The sequence below is a fragment of the Nuphar pumila genome, chromosome 1 (assembly GCF_984573655.1).
Source record: "Nuphar pumila chromosome 1, dmNupPumi1.hap1.1, whole genome shotgun sequence".
In the NCBI taxonomy this organism is placed as follows: Eukaryota; Viridiplantae; Streptophyta; class Magnoliopsida; order Nymphaeales; family Nymphaeaceae; genus Nuphar; species Nuphar pumila.
The window spans coordinates 43,148,250-43,168,752 of record NC_143249.1 but is presented as its reverse complement, the minus strand read 5'-3'; the positions used below and the strand labels follow the sequence as shown (position 1 = coordinate 43,168,752).

Here is a 20,503-nt window from a genome sequence, read left to right as displayed (position 1 = left end):
TTAACTAATATATTTTCCCATTTCTCCAACCTTCTAATTGGAGCATCATTAGGCCTTCGCCGAATATGTCCAAACCACCGTAAACGATTCTCTCGCATCTTATTTTCAATGGGTGCAACACCTACCTTCTTACGTAACTTCTCGTTCCGAATCTTATCTTTTATTGTATTTCCACACATCCATCTAAGCATCCGCATCTCAGCTACACTCCGAAACTAGGAAGGACTCGCCATTAAATAATTATAAGCTAGAGCCGTGGGAACATCAAGAACATATACATGGTGAAATTTAAAAAAAGGTTGGATTTATACTTGCACAAGAAAATAATTGGTAGCTTTTGAAAAATATAAAAAAAGTTGAGCGTATTTATGAATTAAACTTAAAGGATGTGCCATTTTTAATAACTCTTCCTTTTTCTTTCTGCCTTTATCTTTGCCCCTCGGTCTGAACCGCGGTCTCCTCCCCTCTCTTTCTCTTCCCCTCCCCTTTTACGTATTCCGAAAATACCCTCGCCTCACTGCCGGCGAGCGACCTCCCTCCTTCCCTCAACGCTCCTTCAAGTAAGCTTAAAAATCAAAATTTCTTTTTCTTTTATGAAATTCATTTTCCTTCTCTTAGATCGCGATCGCTCTCTCTCGACGGATTCTGCGTGCCCTAACTGGAATTTCCGGCGAGGCTCCGGCCGTCTTCGTCTTGGATTCGCGGTCGACCGGCCGCAATTCTCTTCGGATTCGTGTTGATCCGGCCTGAGGTCGAGTGAGATGGTGGGTCGTGGCGTTGATTTTCGTTTTCCTTTTCTCGCCCCCTTTTCGGGAGCTAGGGTTAGGGTTTTGGGTAGGGCCTAGCAGTGAGAATGGTTTTCTGGTTATTGTTTGATTTGAGCTAGGGTTGTGGGTTATGGTCCGGGATTAGGTGGCTTTGTTGGAAATTTGGATTTTTTTTTTTGGAATTAGGGTTGGGAATTGTAGGGCATAGTTTGGGGTATGGAATGCGCTTCGATTGCTTCTTACTTTTCTCATTGTTTTCGGTTTTAGATTCTCGTTACCGTCGTAGTATGATTTCCGTTAACTTTGGTAGATATCATGGATGATCCTATACTTATGAAACATAAACTCGGGATCAAAGGTTTGCATTTTTTTTTTTATTATTGTCCTTTTTGTTTATCAAATCAGAAAACATTGACAAATATACTCCACAAAACTGGGAATTGGTTTTCGAGCTTCTAATTCATTTTTTTCCGTAGATTTTCTGATCTCGTAGCTGGTAAATTCCAAGCTTTTGTGTGCAACTAGAAAATTAGAGTATGTGAAGATTGACGCGAAATTTTTTTAGCTCAAGTATGTTTCTTTGGTGTTTGATACTTTCATGTTTGTTTACGGGGTCATTTGCTTGCTTGGTAGAATCAAATTGGGAAGGTTTCTAGTCAAGTAGTGGTTTTTATGTTGTGAACATCATAAAATTTTCTTGTGGAAGAGTCAATTGTTGTAACATTTGATTATTTTCCACTGAGATCACTGCATCTCAGGTTTTCTTGGTTCTTTCCGTGGTAGCATAATTATGAATGGTTTGATGGTTTTGATGTTTGTGAGCATTCAATTCGTCCCTTATTGTGTTACTAATTGCATGGTATTGTTGATGACATTTGCTAAGTAAGCACCTATTGATAAATTTCTGTTTTCTGTTTGTGGGGATGTGCTAATATTTTGTTATCTTATTTTACTTGTTTAGGGCAGCATAGCTGAGGGTTGTGCAACTGCATTGTCACCTGAAAACCCTGATCAGGCTATAAATACATGTTGAGAACATTGATTAACTATTAAATGAAATGTAAGTATGCTTTCCTAACTCAAAACATCTTATAGTACTTTGCAGTTTAGTGTTTTTTCTCTTCTCCCACATGTCAGATGATGCACCACCGATGTTTGTCTCGTTTACCTTGAAATATTGTCTTATGCTGCTTGAAACAATGACAACTGGGTTCTTTACCTATGGTGAGAGCCTATTACCTCTGTTTCCTGCCCTGCTGCTACATGGGTCTTTCGTGTCTTGTACATCGATTACTCATACACATGAATCATGATCCAGAGGCATAAACACATATAGCACTATTGTGTACATCTGTTTCTCATTTGAAATTTCGTATGACATAAAGCAACCTTCAAACGCTGGCATACTAGGCCTTTTAGGCACTTGAGGGCTTCATGAGAATAAACAGAGTGAACACATAATTGACGTTCATCTTGTAATGACTTCTTAGTTCTTAACTCTTCTAACTAAATGGAAAAAGAGTTCAAACTCTAAGATTTATAAATTCTGTGATATGGATGCAGATATCAGTATATATATATATATATATCAGGGGTATTTTGGTCATTTTATATGTACAGTCCAATAGGGGTTGTATTGTTCTCTTTGTTTATTTTTATCTTTTTGATTTTTACTTTTTATTAAATCTTATTTGGCTGTTGGGAAGCAGTCCAACTAGTCATTGGACTGCCTCCCTTTTCAGCCTTCTTTGCTGTGTTTCTTGCTCTATAAGTAGAGCCTATTGTAAAGGGTTAAAGTATGCTTTTTAGCATATGAGTTGCGAACATAAAAAGTTCTTATTCTATATTGTGTTCTTGTGAGGTTTATTCTCTTTTATGAGATTGTATTTGGTCCATTAGAGGCCATATTGTGATCATGCACTTGTGTAGCCCTTTGTTGGCATTGTGATTGTGCACGTCTTGTTTCATTACACTACCCTCAATTCAAGAGCGGGGAACATCTCTCCTTGAAACATGATATGAATCTTGTTCCCCTCATATATATCCCATGCTTCCCATATGCTTCTTCTAAACTGGTGACCATGATTCTTAGGTTTTGAAATCATAATTCCTACAATAAAAGTCATGGTTTTCACGAGTAGACCTTTTATTTTTGTTTTTTTAAAGAAAGTTCTATCACATGTTTTAGAAAACAAGTTTAAATATTAAAGAGTAAAATCAATTTATGGTTCTACTTTTCACCTCCATTTCTTTCCCTTCTCTATTCTAGGCATCCAATCGTTTATGGGTCCATTCTTTCATGTAAAACTCTACCAACTTCATGAATACTAGTGGTTTACTTAGCTTGATGGTAAAGTATTTTAAGGTTGGCAATGCACTCATGAAGAGAAAGATGAAACACAACATCAAAGGGTTTTCCTGCCATGTAAAAGTTAAAATCTAATGTTTTCTAGTATTATAATATATGTACTTTTAATGTTAACTTTAAAGATTATAACCATTAATTTCATATCACAAGAGCAACATGTATCATATTTTTAATTTGTTAAAGAAATGTAACCTATGTCACATGGGTGCGGGTACGGTTACAGGTGCGATACATGTGCGATACATGTGCGGAGCAATTTCAAAAATTTTGGACATGGGGACACGGCTATATATATTTAGAATATATAATAATAATAATAGTAATAATAATAAGATCTGACCCCGATGCCATCTTGGATCCGGGTCGCGTCCGGATCCAACCCGAGTCCAAATTAATTTTAATAAATGGACAAAAATAGACTCGGTCAAAGTTGACCGAGTTCAAAATGTGGACGGACTTGGCCCCAGTGCATTGACCGAGTCTGACACTTAGTTGACTGTGTCCGCCCCGTGTACGAAGCCGCACCCGTGTCAGGGTGTGTCGATGCGGGTGCGTCGACCTTTTAGCCGAGTCCGTGTGACTTAGAATGTAGCATATATTTGTTTCATTTCATTAATTTTTACCTCTAATTCCTTTCATGTTTCTCTTTTGGCTTTGCTCGTATTTTGTTTCTCATTTGATACCCTTTTGGCTCCAGTTTGATTCCCATTTCACTTTAATTTGATACTTTGTTTCTCATTCCACTTCCAAGTTTATTCCCGTTTATCGCTTCATAAATATTTTGAAATACCTTGTTTGTTGCTTTTGCTTCATGTATCATTTACTCCTGCTTCCGTTCCTCATTTTGACAACCTTGACTGCACATTGTAGAGTTCAAATTGCAGCTAAATGCTTGGCATGGCTATCAAAAACCTCATGAGATCTTGTAGCACTTACCAATGAGGTCCTATCAATTAGTATTACACAAAAGAAATCAACTATGGACACTAATGCAATTAGATCATCTCTTCATAGACAAACTTGGGATTGGCGATCCTCATCGAACCTTTCCTTTATTGGGGGAAGCATTCCTTTTCCCTTATCTGAACTTGGCAGGCATTCTTTCACAGGTTGGTTGGAACATAGGCTCAAGGTTTGGAAGGAAGGTTCCTAGCTACACCATGCAAAAAAGACTCGCCTATGAGAAGCTGCAGGGATGACAAAAGGGCTGGGTGATTTCCTGTTTTGCACTAAAGAAAGAGGACCTAGAGAAGAGCGTATTACTATTCAAATTGCAGCTAATCCTACTTCATATTGTTTTTGATTCCTTGATTCATAATATAAGTGCAAAATTAAAAGCTGAATATGTCATTAGATTATATTTCCAACAATAAAGTACCAATATAAATATTAAAAGAAGGATTTGATCTTATAGAAAGAAAGTAATAGTTGGAGGTAGTCACAAAATTAGTCATGCAATAAGTATGATATGATTTTCTCAAAATGAAAAAAGTAAAATATGGTTGGATATATCCTTCAACTATAATCTTATGAATTTTATATCAGTCAAGAGTCCATACAAGTGATTTAGTGTTAAAAATAATGTATCACAACTAGACTAGGACTTTTTAGTTTCTTTTTTTTTTTACCTTTTTTATTTTTTTTGTCTGGTTTGTATTGGACTAGTCAAAGCATTGACTAGTCAATACAAAAGAGTCGTTGGACTCCCAATGACTCTAAATAGAGTTGTTGGGAGCCCAACGACTCTCTCCTCTCATCTTCTTTTTTGTGTATAAATATGGGACATTGTCCCCTCTCATTGTATGTGTTTTAGTGTGGATTACAAACAATAAAAACACTATTTTTTTCTCTCTTGTTCTTGAAACCCATTTAGTGGGTGTTTGTGTATGAACTTTCTTGTGGTTCTTTTGAGTGTTCATTTCTGTACTTTTAGTAGAACTCTTTGAGTGTCCATTGTTGGTGATCTAGTGAACATCCTTCAAGGAGCTCGTATTTGGTATCGTAGCTCGATGATCAAGCTAAAAATTGTGTTCGGAACATTGGAAAGCGCACCACTCCAAATTTGAAAGTGTTGGAGCTTTCTTATATTTTTCATTCAAAGTGTTCGTGATTGGTGGCATTTGCGTGGGGGTAAAGTGCTCGTGACTTCCACCGTTACTCTTTTTCTTGTCCTCTATTCTTCTTTTTTCTTTCTTTCTCAAATCTTGTAAAAATGATGGCAATGATAATGTCACCTTAAAACCCATTAAGTTCAACGACTTTAACTATGTAACATGGGCTTCAATTATGAAGCATCTTATATGGGGAAAATGGTTGTGGGGATTAGTGGATGAGACCGATCTAGAATCTAAACTAATCCTTACCAAAGTAGAAGGTGAGAAAGAGATACCTCTTATGGAGGTTGAGAAAAATAAGGCCATAACCACTTACGAGAAAAAGTGGAAGGAATGGAGAATGAGATATGCCAAGATTATATCTTGGATCATTAGTAGCGTCGATATCAAGAAGTGTTCAAGTTTTGCAAAATTTGAACATGCAAACAATGCATGAGATTATCTTAAGAGAATGCACTCTCTTAAAGATATTGCATATGTGTGCAATTTACAAGATAAGGTATAAAATATGGTTCAAAGGGACAAAAGCATTAAAGAATACCTATGTCACATGGGTGCGGGTTTACAAGATAAGGTATAAAATATGGTTTTAAAGGGACAAAAGCATTAGAGAATACCTATGCCACATGGGTGCGGGTGCGGGGGTGGGGGTGCAGCACTTTCAAAAACCTTGGGTGCGGGGGTGTGGCAGGGGCAAAAATGTAATATATATATATATATAATTTTGAAGTTTTAACTGTTAACATTTAACAATTAACATTGTCATAATATCGTTCATCATGCATGCAATATATCAACCTAAATATCAATCAAATAAGTAAAACAATTACATAAATCAACCTAAATATCAATCAAATAAGTAAAGCAGAAAAGAACTAAATTACATACCAAAGTATATCCTGATGAAGTAATGGATCTTAATAATTTTTTCTTCATCATCAAATGCATCATTAGAAGGAATACTGGGCTCGACTAAATCCATGTTTGTTATGTTGAAATCATGCTCTTCCTCGAAGTTACACTTTTTTGAGTTTACATCATAAAATTTGGATATTCCTTGTCTGCGTTACAAACCCAATTTGAAAATGTTAAATACAATACAAGTATATTTAAATGAAAAACTAAGAAATAATCAAATAACTAAGAGAGCAAATTAGTACCTGTATTCATCATTGGTTCGCGAAAGTAATCGAAGATTTGAATGAACATGTACTAAATCCTCTGCATGCTTGCTGGTGAGTTTGTTTCTCTTCATGTTGTGGATTTGAGAATATGTGCTCCAATTTCTTTGACAACCAGATGAACTAACAGGCTGCGATAACAATCTTAATGCAAGACGTTGGAGAAGAGGTGTTTCTGATCCAAATGTTGACCACCATGTGATAGGATCTATATTATCTTCTTCTCTCTCGAATAATGCCGGTCCATATAATTTCGAAGATGAAAATTTTCCAAACTCTTGTGTGACTTGACGTAGAAAATATGCTTTTGGAAAAAGTCTTGTCATACACACATTTCTATGTCTTGATAGCTTTGGGTCTAAATTTGGAGGGACACGACCAATACCACCAGCCCGCCACTTATTTGCATAATATTTTGGATTGAGAGAATGTGCCATGCAATGCAAAGAGGTGTTGCTCTTATCCCATCTTCTCACTAAAATTAAATGAATATGATTAAAAAATTCGGAATCATCCAATGCTGGATTTTTTTCTTCATGTTTGAAAACAATAGCTTGTATTTTTTCAATCATATTATCCCACATTTCATAAACTTTGTGAAGCATGAGATCATCCTTATCAACTTCTCTTAACATTTCCCAAATAGGTTGCATAAATTGAAGGAAATATACCACTCTGTACCAAAACTCATCATCAAGAATGCATTTTTTAATTTCTTGAGCCTTGATATCATCATCAGCATGATAGAATCTCCAATTTTCATCAGTCACCATGTTAATCAAAGCATTCTTCACTCTTTTAATCCTCTTCACCATTACAATGATGGACGCAAAACGTGTTTCAGCGACCTTCAACAATTTCAAGTTAGAATGCCTATTAAATATAGCATTAGCACGATGGTGGTTAACAACAAAATTCCTAATGCTTTTGACATTTCTTTCTAAATCTTCAATCCATGAACATAAAACATATGCTTGTGAATTTTCTTCTTTGGGGTTGCAGATGCTCTTTAGGGTCAAATTTAAGCTGTGCTACATAGGGAGTCCAAAAAATATGAGGGTACTCACTCTCCAAACTCAACACTACACTTTTACAAATTAGATCGTTGTCTGTAATGATTTGTATCACTTTCTGATCACCCACTTCTTTTATGACTTCTATAAACAATTCCTTCAAATACTTTGCATTTTTATATTCCTCAGATGCATCAACTGCTTTCAAGAATATTGGGCCACTAAGCGAACAAGCAATGAAATTGATTAGTGGACGCCTTTGAATATCTGTTCATCCATCAGACACAATAGAAACTCCATTTTGCTCCCATGAATATTTTTTAATCTTCAGCAACCTCTCCACATTTGCCCTCTCTTCTGCAAGAAGTGTGGTTCGTATTTTTTCTGAACTTGGAGGCACATAACCACTCAAATTACGATTTGCCAAGAATGTTACTAAATCCTTCCAATAAGGATTTATAGCCGCATTAAATGAGAGTGAACTAGAATAAAAATGCCTCCCAACTTTTCTATCTAATTCTTCTCTTCCATATGTATTGAATGCTGCTTGTATCATTCCTCTACCTCCTACATTGACTTTTTTTTTTCAGCATCTTCTTTGTGGCTTGCAAATGGCACACTAAGTGCACAAGAATCGGCCATTGCCTTTCTCTTCTCATATTCTTCTTGTATTTTCTTGTATTGTCTTCGCATTGCCTCATCAACTTTTCTGCATCATGAAATACCATGTCCTGGTATCTTCAACAAATGAGCGTTAACTCTTGTGTAAGACCCAACAAAATCTCTTTCACAGAGCTTGCATCGAAATCTCTTGTTTCCTCCACCTCCTTTTTCAGTTTTTGCAAGTTTATCTACGTGTACCCATAGTGGCCCCACACCATCAATCCCACTACAACTATCAGCAAAACTAGCAGCAAAACTAACATGTTGGGATGAGGATGACGCAAGTCTTTTCCCTTTATCCGTCATTTTTATCCTGAAAACACAAAAAAAAAATACATTCAAAATTTCAAATTAATTATACAAACATTATCTTGATATAAATATATATATATATAATATAATATATATAATATTATATATATAATAAAATCAGGAGCAAGGAGTGGGGATCTGCCCCTCCCCTGAAATAAGAGGGCGCATGGACGGGGGCTCGACCCCCTCCCCTGCCGAAAATAGAGGGAGCAGGGGAGGGCTAAGCCCCTCCCCTGCCGACCCAACAAGAGAGCGAGAGGAGGGGCTTGGCCCCTCCCCTACCGAAAACAGAGGGAGCAGGGGGGGCTCAGTCCCTCCCCTGCCGACCCAACAAGAGAGCGAGAGGGGGGGCTCGGACCCTCCCCTGCCGAAAACAGAGGGAGCAGGGGGGCTCAGCCCCTCCCCTGCCGACCCAACAAGAGAGCGAGAGGGGGGTGGGGCTCGACCCCTCCCCTGCCGAAATCAGAGGGAGCAGGGGGGGCTCGCCCCCTACCCTGCTGACACAAGAAGAGAGCGAGAGGGAGCTAGAGGGTACGTACTTGCGACGAGGGAGGGGAGGAGCCTAGGAGGTGGCGTCGGGGCGTCGGGAGGAGAGGGCTCGAGCTGAGCTGCGCTGGAGAGGAGAGATTAGGGCAATTTTTATTTGCCCTAATCTTCCTTTTCATCGGGTTTTTTGTAACGTTCGAAACGTGGACGAAAATGACCCTAGGTGCGTTGACCGCACCCAGGGTCGTGTTGATCGTACCTGGTGCCGCACGCGCACCCGCGTCGCGTCGACGCGGGTGCGGCACCTGCTTTGCCGAGTCCCTGTGACTTAGGAGAATACTATAATAGTTTATTCAAATTATGGAAAGAGTTGGCTCTTCTTGAACCAAAGTGGCATTGTCCGAAAGATATAGAACTCCGTCAAAATCAAATAGATAGAGAGCATTTTTTTCAATTTATTAATGGATTGAGATCGGAGTTTGAATCCACCAAATCCTCTCTTCTTCGAGGAAAAGCCCCTTCGATAGAAGATACGATAAAAGAATTAAGTATGAAGGAAAATAGACTTAAAAAAAGAATCTCAAAGCGTGATGATGACTCAGTTTTATCCGTATCTAGATCGGAAAACTATGTTTGTACCTACAAACCCCCACATTATGGAAGGACAAATAATGAAAAGCAAGGCAATGAGTTTGAAAGAAAGAAAGAAAGTTATTTGTTGCTATTGTCGTGAATCGGGACATGTGAAAACATATTGTCTTAAATTGAAGAAACCATATGAGAAGAAGGTTGCCTCTCTTGGACCTCCACAAGATTCAAGTGATCCATCTATTGGAAACATGTCCATGACACAATTAGTGGAGGCTCTTCAACCTCTACTCAAAGGAGCATCCTCATCCACTGGAGTCGCGGTCTCTTCCTTTGGCTTCTCTGATCCCGATAAATCTCTTTGGCTTCTTGACTCAGGTGTCTCTTTTCATATGACACTAAATGGTGATATGTTATCTGAATGTCATAATTCAAGTGGGTCAAATGTTTTCACTGTTGATGAAACATCTTTTGAGATAAAATGAATATAAAATTTTGAAAACATTTCTCAAAATTCAAAAAGATTTTGTATTTCAAAAATTAGATATAATTCTAAATTGAACTTGAGCCTTTTATTTATTTCTCAATTATCTAACCATGGATGTAATGTTTCCTTCTCTTTTCGTGGTTGTCGAGTGAAGGATCGCAAGTCAGGGAAGCTGATTGGGGAAGGCCATAGAGAATGAGGCTTATATTACATGGTTTTTTCAAAAATATCCAATAATACATTTTGTTGCAATGTTCAAAAATTGAATTTGGATCTATGTCCTAAGAGACGTGGTCATTCTACCATATCCAAGATTTAGTTTTTTTAAAAGATGATTTTTTTTTGTAATTTTGAAAATTTTACACGTGAAAATTATATTCTTGATAAAATGAAGAGATTACATTTTGAAGAAAAAACCTTTGTTTCTTCTTGACCACTTGAGTTAGTATATTCAGATGTGTGGGGACCTGCACCTGTTATATCAAAGAGTGGTTTTATGTATTTTCTAAGTTTTGTAGATGATTTTACGAGACACACTTGGATTTATTTTCTTAAACATAAGTCTGAAGTTTTCTCACACTTTCAGATATTTCATAATCTAGTCAAAAATCAATTTAAGAATGATATTTTCATCTTTTGCACTGATTAGGGGGGAAGTTTTTATCAAAAGAATTTAAAGATTATTTAAATCTATACGGTATCACACATAAAAAATCATGTCTCTATACCACTCAACAAAATGGTTTAGATGAAAGAAAGCATAAGCATATTATAGAAACAAGGACTTTACTTGTTTAAATCAAGTACCTAAAGTTTTTTGGGCTGAAGCCACTTTAATTACAATTTATCTTATTAATAGAATGCCATCCTGTTCCTTAAAAAACATATCTCATATTGAAAATCTTTTTAAATAAATCCAAAATTACCTTAGTTTAAGGGTTTTTGGATGCAAGCGTTTCATTTTTTCTGATAAAAATGACAAACTCTCTTTTCGTGCTATTTCTTGTGTTTTTTTTAGGATATGCAAATGATAAAAAAGGTTACAGATGTTTTGACTATAAAACTAAAAAGTTATATGTGTCAAGGAATGTATCTGTTTTGGAAAGGAAAGTTTTTTTGAAATTGAGAAAACTAAGGAAATAAATGAGTATTCTTTTTTGTTGGATTTAGTTCCAAAGATTGATGAGTGTGATATTAATGAAAATCAAGAGGTTAAAAATGATATGATAAGTGAAGAATCATCCCATAATGATCAAGATTTTATTTAATACTCTAGGCATGGTAATTTAGAACATCTATGTGCTCTCAAAAAAATATAACAGTAATGAAAAACAGGAAGAGCTACAAACAAGGTCATCTAAAGTGTCAAAAATTCCTGAAAAATTTGTGTCCTATGAATCTTTTTTACCCAAGTATCAAGCCTACATTGCATTAATACATACATAAAACCTTCCAACTATGCTAAAGCAAAGGAACATCCTGAGTGGGTAGAATCCATGTCAATGGAATTAAATGCCTTAGAAGAGGCGAATACTTGGACTATTCGATACATTTCACCAGACAAAAAGCCTATAGGTTGTCGATGGGTGTATAAAGTTAAAATCAAGAGTTACGAAACTCTTGAAAGATATAAAGCAAGATTAGTTGCTAAGGGATATTTTTAAGAGTATGGAATAGGCGAGAAAACTTTTGCTTCAATTGCTAGAATGACCACAGTTAGGACCTTAGTAGCTCTTGCCACAGTAAAAAAATGACTTATATATCAAATAGATGTCAAAAATGTGTTTCTCAATGGAAGCTTGGCTAAATAAATTCATATGGAACCGCCACTTGACATTGTTATTCCTAAAAGGAAAAGCTTTTCATTTAGATAAGGCCCTGTATGGCCTTAAACAGGCACCAAAGGCTTGGTATGACAAGTTTAGTCAAGTTATGCATGAATTTAGTTTTCAATCTTATCTGACTGACACAACTTTGTTTGTTAAGATTTTTGAAGCAGGTATTATTATCCTTCTCCTCTACGTGGACGATATGATCATTACTGAAAGTGATAAACAGGGAGTTGAAAATATTAAAAGGTTTCTCAAAACACATTTTGAAATGACTGATTTGAGTTTTTTAATTTTTTTTCTTGGTATAGAAGTTGCTTATTCTTCTAGAGGTTATTTGCTGACTCAATCTAAATTTGCTCTAGATATTGTTGACAAGTTTTGTTTCTCAGATGAGAAGAAGGTTGACACTCCCGAAGTTGAGAGCCAGTTGAAAATCTAACACCTTATCGATAACTTGTCGGAGCACTTTCATATCTCTTAATTACGAGACCTGACATTTCAAATGCAGTTCACACAACAAGCCAATTTCAGCATGCTCCTACCACTGTTCATATAAGAATTGTTTTGCATATTATTAGATATATTAAAACTTCTTTTTTTTGAGGACTTTTTTTATCTGTTTCTTCGTCCTTAGATTTAATTGCTTATACTGATGCAGACTGGAGAGGATATCCAAATAATCGACACTCAATTACTGGTTTCTGTGTATTTTTAGCTGAATCAGTGATTTCTTGAAGGTGCAAGAAGTAGCAGAAAGTCTCTCTCTCATCAACTGAAGCAAAGTACAGAGTCATTGCTACAACTGCTATGGAAGTGGTCTGACTAAGGAGATTGTTGAATGACATGTGTGTTTAGATTAAAGGAGTATCACGACTATGCTGTGACAACAAAAGTTTCATCTACATTGCCAGCAACCGGTCATTCCACAAACGAACCAAACATATTGAGATGAATTGTCACTATGTATGAGAGGAATTCCTACATGACACTATTGATCTTCCCTATGTTTCTTCAGAATATTAATTGGCAGATTTTTTTACCAAACCTCTCGCGGCTCCTAGATTTCACTTTTTCTTGGACAAACTTTCTGTTGTCCAACCGTAAGTTTGAGGGGGAGTATTAAAAATAATGTATCACAACTGGACTAGGATTTTTTAGTTTCTTTTTTTACCTTTTTAATTTTTTAGTTTGGTTTGTAATGGACTAGTCAAAGCATTGGCTAGTCAATACAAAAGAGTCGTTGGACTCTCAACATCTCTAAATAGAGCTGTTGAGATCCCAATGACTCTCTCCTCTCATCCTCCTTTTTGTGTATAAATATGGGCCATTGTCCCCTCTCATTGTTTGTGTTTTAGTGTGGGTTACACTCAATAAAAACACTTTGTTTTCTCTCTTGTTCTTGAAACCCATTTAGTGGGTATTTGTGTATGAACTTTCTTGTGGTTCTTTTGAGTGTTCATTTCGGTATTTTTAGTGGAACTCTTTGAGTGTCCATTGTTGGTGATCTAGTGAGGAGCTCTTATTCTTACAAGAGGTAGTCACAAAATTAGTCATGCAATAAGTATGATATGATTTTCTCAAAATGAAAAAGGTAAAATATGGTTGGATATATCCTTCAACTATAATCTTATGAATTTTATATCAGTCAAGAGTCCAGACAAGTGGGTAGTATCCTAATATTGTATTGATGTATATTAGATTCGCAAACTTTGCCTGTTTTTAAGGCATATCAATATGTCATGCTTTTCCATGTTAACTTGTCAGATGTTGTGTCATGTGGAGGACTCTGGTGACAAAAAACCAAGAGGCTTGGAAGAGTTCATGCTTAAATGTGAGGCAAGTCTATGTTCAACAGATACTGCACATGCCATATGTTTGGTCTTGTTGGTGGAGGAAGGTTTGGGTGTTGCCTTGAGGATGGCTGTTGTTTTAAGTAATGGCCATTGCACCACATGTTGAGAATGGAAGACGTGCTTGCTGGGTCCAAACCTGGATCCGACTAAGTGATGTGGGTATCGGATCTGCACTCGGGTTCAACCGGATTTTTCATAAGAAAAACCATTCTCGGATTAGATAAGAATTACATAAACCAGACCCGGTCCATTCACGGTGAAATAATTTTTTTTTAAAGTTTTTTACATTGAAAAATTGCAGATCCTAATTGGAACTCAGGTTGGACCCAGGTTTGGTATAAAATGTCATAAACCATACGCGATCCATTTAATAATCGGACCTCATGGGTCCGACCCGGATAGTTAATTGGACCCCATTCTTAGTAACCAAACCCTGACCCTATAGGATCCGGTGCAGGTCGGGATCAGGTAATATCCGATCCAATTGACACCCCTAGGTCCTCATGCACGATCTCATGTGGAACTACTCAAGCCATTTAATCCTTTCATTTACATCTATTTGTCATGTTTGGTGTATCAAGAATCTGTGTGTGTGTGTGTGTGTGTGTGTGTGTGTGTGTGTGTGTGTGTGTGTGTGTGTGTGTGCCATGCATGGTTATTTGTTTCTCATCATTCATGATGTAATTTGTTGCAGGTTGGCATCTTCTATAACGTGAAAGTAGTACTGCTGGAGATGTTTTCTTTTGGCATGTATAGAAAAGGAGTGATCTGCAGAACGTTTTTGATAGGGTCTCTGTTTAGAGTGATAACTTGTAATGCATGGATGTGAAATTTTGGGCTACTTTCTTATGCAGGTTTGGTCATCCCTTTCTCATTGAGCTTCCAGGTTTGACTTTGACATGCATCAGAGCTTGGATTTCATATGCTGCTTGGATTTCATATGCTATTTTTTCTTTTTTTATTCCTTCCAGCTTGACTTTTATCTTCAAAAGGAACAGAGGATTTTTTAGTAGGCTTATCTATGCCTGTTGAGGAAGCTAATGACAAGGTCCACAATTTCTTTGAGCAAGACACCTTGTCCCTGGGTGCACACCAATCTCAATTTATAGGTGGGAATTGGTCTGTTTTAAACAATACTCTGTGGCTGAACAATCAGAGGCAGAACACACCATCTCAATATTCCCATAATCCTAGCAGTGATCATCCACACGACTCTGGAAAAGGTATAACGGTAATGCTACCATGCTTGCTGTCCTTTGATTCTTTTCATGATATTGATCACCTTCAACAACCAACTCTCTTACTGATATATAATATATTTTGTTTATGCGTTTATCACGAGAGATTCTGGGAATGGTCGTGGGAGGCACACCTCACAAATGCCATCAGGTGGCAATCTCACTCAACTAAGTTTGAACCCAGAGGTTTCAAAGTACCAGTCTAGAAATCTAAATGGATTTTCCCAAGGGCCTCAGAATTTCAATTCTAGATCCAATCAAGCAGTGATTCTGGGTGAAGATTCAGCACCTGACAGGCATAATTCTGGATTGAGGAATTTGACTAGAGCTGAATCACAGAAAGGGAAAGCTTCTGAAAATGGTTCTGGCCACAATAGGATCTCTGAAAGTTTGGAAACTGCAGAAACTCCGGTAAATTTTGATTTTATTGGTGGCCAACATCTGCTCATGAGGGGTCAGCAGCCTGGCCTGTCACAACCTAGGCCGAGGCCATTGTCAGGGTTGACTGATATGCAGCTCTTGCACCAACAGTACTTATACAAGCAATTGCAAGAACTTCAACGGCAGCGACAACTGCAACAACTTGATCAGGAATCAAGACAACAGAATTCACAAAGTCAGTTTTCTGCACTTGCTAAACAAACAGCTGCAGAGCAGGTGCCTACTGTGGTTAATGGCACGCCAATTCATGATGCATCAAATTATATGTGGTTGAGTGAGAGGGTGCCTCAGATTGGAGTTGATCCTAAGATGCTGAATACTTCCCAGATCATGTTTGGCAATCCAAGTATGGTTCGAACTGGATCTCCGGCTCTTCAAAGTTTCCCTAATGGTGTAGTCCTTTCACAGGACCAGACTCACACAATTCGATCCATGGGATTAATACCTCAACAGCTTGATCAGTCCATCTATGATGCTTCTTTTGGTGGCATAAGGGAGACTTCCAGCAACCTTATGAACCCCTATTCCAATATTCAGTGGGGCACTCAGGATAATGCTGATATTCTGTCCAAAGCAAGTGGGAACCAGGCTCAGAAAGCACTCGTGCAGTCTAATGCCTTTGGTTCTTCTCATGGTGATCAATCTGCTCCATTTTCTGGTCTTGTTTCTGTAGATGATGGTGTCTCTGTTTCTAAACAGAATGTTCATGGGAAAAATGTGTTTGGTCGGGTACCTAATGTCATGCAGAGTGTAAATAGTGACATCCATTTGGGAAATTTTCACCAGGTGTCCTTACCGAGGAACTTGCCAATGCAAGAATTGCATGGGAGGACAGAGCATGTTGGCTGGTTAGGGAATTTAGAGGAAAAGGTAACCTCTCATACTGGTCCTCCACCAGGTTTGACAAGCTTAGATCCCTTGGAGGAAAAGATCCTCTATGGTGGTGATGATTACGTTTGGGATGCTACTACACATGGAGGCCAACCTTTGTCAAATGCTTTTGGTAGACCTAGCAGCATGAGTGCAGGAAGTTTTATGCAGGGTAATCAGTTGGAAGGTTCTGACGGTTTCAACATGTTCCCCTCTATTCAGAGTGGCAGCTGGAGCGCTCTCATGCAGTCAGCTGTAGCAGAAGCTTCTAGCAGTGATACTGGGGTGCAGGATGAATGGAGTGGCTTGGGATTTCAAAAGGCTGAACATTCGACTGGAAATCCTTCAGACATAAATGACAATAGGAGGCAGAATACAGGGTGGAATGATCCTAATACCGAAACTCCCAATTCCTTGCGATCAAGATCTTTTCATTTGTTTGATGATGCCACTATGAGCTCCAGTGGCCAGAGTGGGCCAGAATTTCAGCAGATGACACAAAGTGGGAAAGCAGAGGATGACATACATGGTAATCAAGGTTTTGTGCACAATGATGGTCAATCTGAATCACTTGGAAAATCATCCAGAGAAGCTAGATGGCTAGAGCAGACCCCTCAAGATACTGCTATAGTTGATGGGGGCGTTCAGACGCCACTGGCTCTGGGTAATTCTTCTGATGGTGCTTGGAGAAGTCAGGCCTATGATCAGTCAAACAGTGTTGCACGTATGAGCTTAGATGCACTAAGCATGGGTTCCTCATGGGCTCACCAACAGCAACCAAGCATTATCACTTATCAGACAGATGGGCAACCTGTCAGCAAATTGAATGTTTGGAATATGAATGAATCAGTGACACCTGATGGAGATAACATGCAAGATAATGAAAACAATTTGCAACAATCTCAAAGCAATGAGTCTAAGGGTGCCATACATCTAGGAAGGGCGCGTGATGCTAAATTTTGGGGAGCTGGTGAACAAGGCAGAGTACAAAAGAGTGACAATCATGTTGTGCCACCTTTCTCCAATTTGGGTGGGAGATCTGAACAACGAAATTCTGTAAATGTTCCTCAGGTGCATAATGATGACGCTTGTGCAAGTAGTTTCATTCCAACTCCTGGTTCAAGCATCTCTAACCTTGATCAGGAAAGGAATCAACAAATACAGAATAGCCATCAGTTTGATCCTTTTTTAAGTAGTAATAAGGGGAGTGAGAATGTCGAGAATTATCGGCGCCACTTGAATCAGCATCGACAGATGGTAGAGTCATCCATAAATCACCCTGATAAGGAATCATGTGAAGCACATGAAAATAGTTGGGAGAGATGCTACCTGAATGCAAGTCCTAGTGACGGCCCCACCTCTGATCATCTGTATCGTGGTCAGCATGCAACAATGAGAGGTTTTCTGAGGGAGAAAACTTGGTCTGCCAAGAATGATTCACATTCTTTAGCAGCTGAAAACCAGAAATTGCAAGTTAGCAGCAAAACCAGTGGTAACATAGGCACTCGAAGATTTTTATACCATCCCATGGGAGATCTTGCAGTCAATGCCCAGCAAGCTAGCAACACTAAGCATGATTTGCTTTACCAAGGATTACAACAAGCTGCAATTGGAGAGCAAAAAAATCTGGAGCTAGGGCATATGCCTCACATGAAGTATGCCAACAATTCTGTTAATTCAGAAAAAGTAAGTTGATGATCTAGGATATACACTTGTGCAACAGCCAGTGATTTAAGATTATTTTTTAATAATAATCCATAAATTGACATATATTTCTTTTGTAGGGTTTTATGGACAGAAATTTGCAGAACAGTGGAAAAGGACCCGAGGATGCACCTTTGAAAGGTATCACACATGGTTATGATTCAGTTCCTGCTTCTTCCTTTGATGGGCAGATGGCCTTTTATCCATCAAGGGAGAGATGCCAAACCAGGTAATAAGTGACATTCTAAATTTGTAAAGCACATCTTTCAATTTCAGAATTCATCCATTTCTTCTCCTGACCTTTGTTATCTGGTGGCGGGGGTGGGGTGGGGGAGAGTGTTTAACATGGTCGTGAATTCTTAAACAAAATTTGTAATTATAATTGTTAACAAAAAAATATTGATTCTTGCAGTCAAAATATGCTTGAGCTTCTTAACAAGGTTGATCAATCAAGGGAGAATGCTGTAAAGCCCTTTGGCTCTTCTGAGCATAGCCCATCATCAGAGATGTCTGAAGGAGCCACATCTGATACAACTGCATATCATCTGCAGAGCAACCAGTTATCCTCTTCACAAAGCTTTGGCTTACATCTTGCCCCTCCATCTGGGTCACCTGCAGTTTCAAAGCATTTTTTGTCATCCCAAGCCCCTTCACAAGCCATAACTGACCTGAATTCGAGGCACACTGATGTGGAAAATTCAGAAAAAGGAAAGATATGGTTGCATGCCCAGACTTCTATACAGACTTTACAGCGCACTTCTGAAACATCTCACCGAGATGATTGTAGCAATAAGTCTGGCTTGATGGTCATGGGGCAGGAATTCTCACCAATGGCCAACAGCGATAGAAATTCAAACTTTCAGGCAAATCAAACGGCAATGTCTACCGCAAGCGTGCATTACTTACAAAACCAGTTACAACAACAAAGCCCTGGTACAAGTGGACAAGCTATAGGTGAAGATTCTGTCAACCTTCCTTTTGCAAGGCAAGCTCCAGGCAAGTCTGATTCTGGTTTTAGACGGAGCCGGGGCTCTCAAGATGGACATACAGGTGAACCACCACCACAGGCATTACAGCTGGAAACTGCTGGAAAAGTTGCATCTTTTGACCTGAATCCACGTGCTGAGACTAATTTTACAGGCTCATCTGCTTCTTCTTTGTTTGCTAGGGATAGTAGTGGTATGAATCGTCAGTTGTTGCCTTCTAGTGCAAGCTCTCCCTGCACAGGAACTTCGAGTCAAGTTGTTCATGCCTCAGAACTTGTGCCAATTAGTCAAGTTTCTGGTCAACAAGGTGTGTCACAGCAGAGTAGCTTCTCAACAATGTTGCATAATGTGTGGTCTAATGTGTCGGCCCAAAGAAGCATGTCAGGTGTTCCACAGAAGGTTTCACCCAATCCTGCAACAGCCTGGGTTTTCCAGGCAGTGAATGGCCAAAACCTGAGTGGTAGAGGGGGAAGTAGTACCTCTGAACTTGGTCCAAGTTCAGCTAACGTGCTTCATCTTCCATCCAGAGAAGAGCAACAAAGCAGAGAGAGTCCCTTGCATCAAATCCCTTGTGACAGAGCTGTCATACATGGTGGTGCTTCATCACTAGAACCATTAGATCGTGGATGTTTGACAGGATTTCATCTACGTCAGAAGAATAGTAGTGGTGATAGAGAAGGGATGGATCATGAGCTAGCTTCCAAAACTAGCAATATCTCTTTTCAGAGGACTCCAGAAAGTGCAGTTGGTTCACAACCAAATTATTCACTGTTACAACAAATGCAAGCTATGAAGAGTGCAGAGAATGATCCGAAGAAAGCAATGAAGAGGCTTAAAGGAGAGAATGATGCTGATGTTTCACATATGACTGGTAAGCTGGGACAAAAGACTCTACATGGCTATGGTTCTTCAGGCAATGACTTGATGGGAAATCCACCAAGAACTTTGCAACATCCACAAAGTCTAAATTTCCCCTTACAGGAAAATAAAAATAGGAATGCAAATGTGTCCAGTCATATTCTAGCCACTGCACAGTCTCAGGGTATGGCTACGTTAGAGCAAAACAAGCCACAAAGTCATCCTCCTGGCCCTTTTTCTTTGACACGGGGAGTTGAACATTCCAATCCTAATCCTCAGATGGCCACCTCTTGGTTTGAACAATTTGGAACCTACAAAAATGGACAGTTTGTTACCATGACTGACAGATTTGCGGTTCCACAGAACTCTGCAAAAACAGCAGCTCATCAGTTCTTTTTTGGAAGAGTTTCTGAAAGTATGCGCTCGCACACAGTCGCTGATCAAAGAAATGTCAATGATGGGAACCAAGTTGGGTCTATCACACCTACACAAATCACAACCAGTGTTATGGCAGCCAAGGAGCACCTCTCTCCACTTCGCTCATCATTGCCTGATGCTAATGTTCAATCTCAGGTAGTTGTAAGACATAAGAAGCGTAAGGTTGCTTCTTTGGAGCTGCTACCATGGAATAAAGTGGTCGCACGAACTACCCGAAAGCTTCAGAGTATAAGGTGGTGCCACTTTGAAAAAATCTTCATTTTTGCATGGTGTCTACTTTTCTGCATTTGCAAGATGACCGCGC

At 38.6% G+C, this 20,503-nt stretch overlaps 1 protein-coding gene across 2 annotated transcripts in view; it reads left to right on the top strand.

Annotated features, from left to right (window-relative positions):
• The first annotated feature begins 432 nt into the window (after positions 1–432).
• The window catches only part of LOC149848829 (uncharacterized), a 30,348-nt gene continuing 10,277 nt past the window's right edge, over positions 433–20,503 (top strand). The window contains exons 1-7 of one of the 2 annotated variants that reach the window (XM_089997661.1): positions 433–560; positions 1,729–1,827; positions 14,359–14,518; positions 14,636–14,887; positions 15,009–17,899; positions 17,998–18,146; positions 18,330–20,432. In XM_089997661.1, the coding sequence (XP_089853787.1) occupies positions 14,686–14,887; positions 15,009–17,899; positions 17,998–18,146; positions 18,330–20,432 (5,345 nt within the window). In that variant the 5' untranslated portion in view covers positions 433–560; positions 1,729–1,827; positions 14,359–14,518; positions 14,636–14,685. Of the gene's footprint in view, positions 561–669; positions 765–1,728; positions 1,828–14,358; positions 14,519–14,635; positions 14,888–15,008; positions 17,900–17,997; positions 18,147–18,329; positions 20,433–20,503 lie in introns of those variants that run through there. The other variant, XM_089997654.1, reaches the window with a different exon arrangement.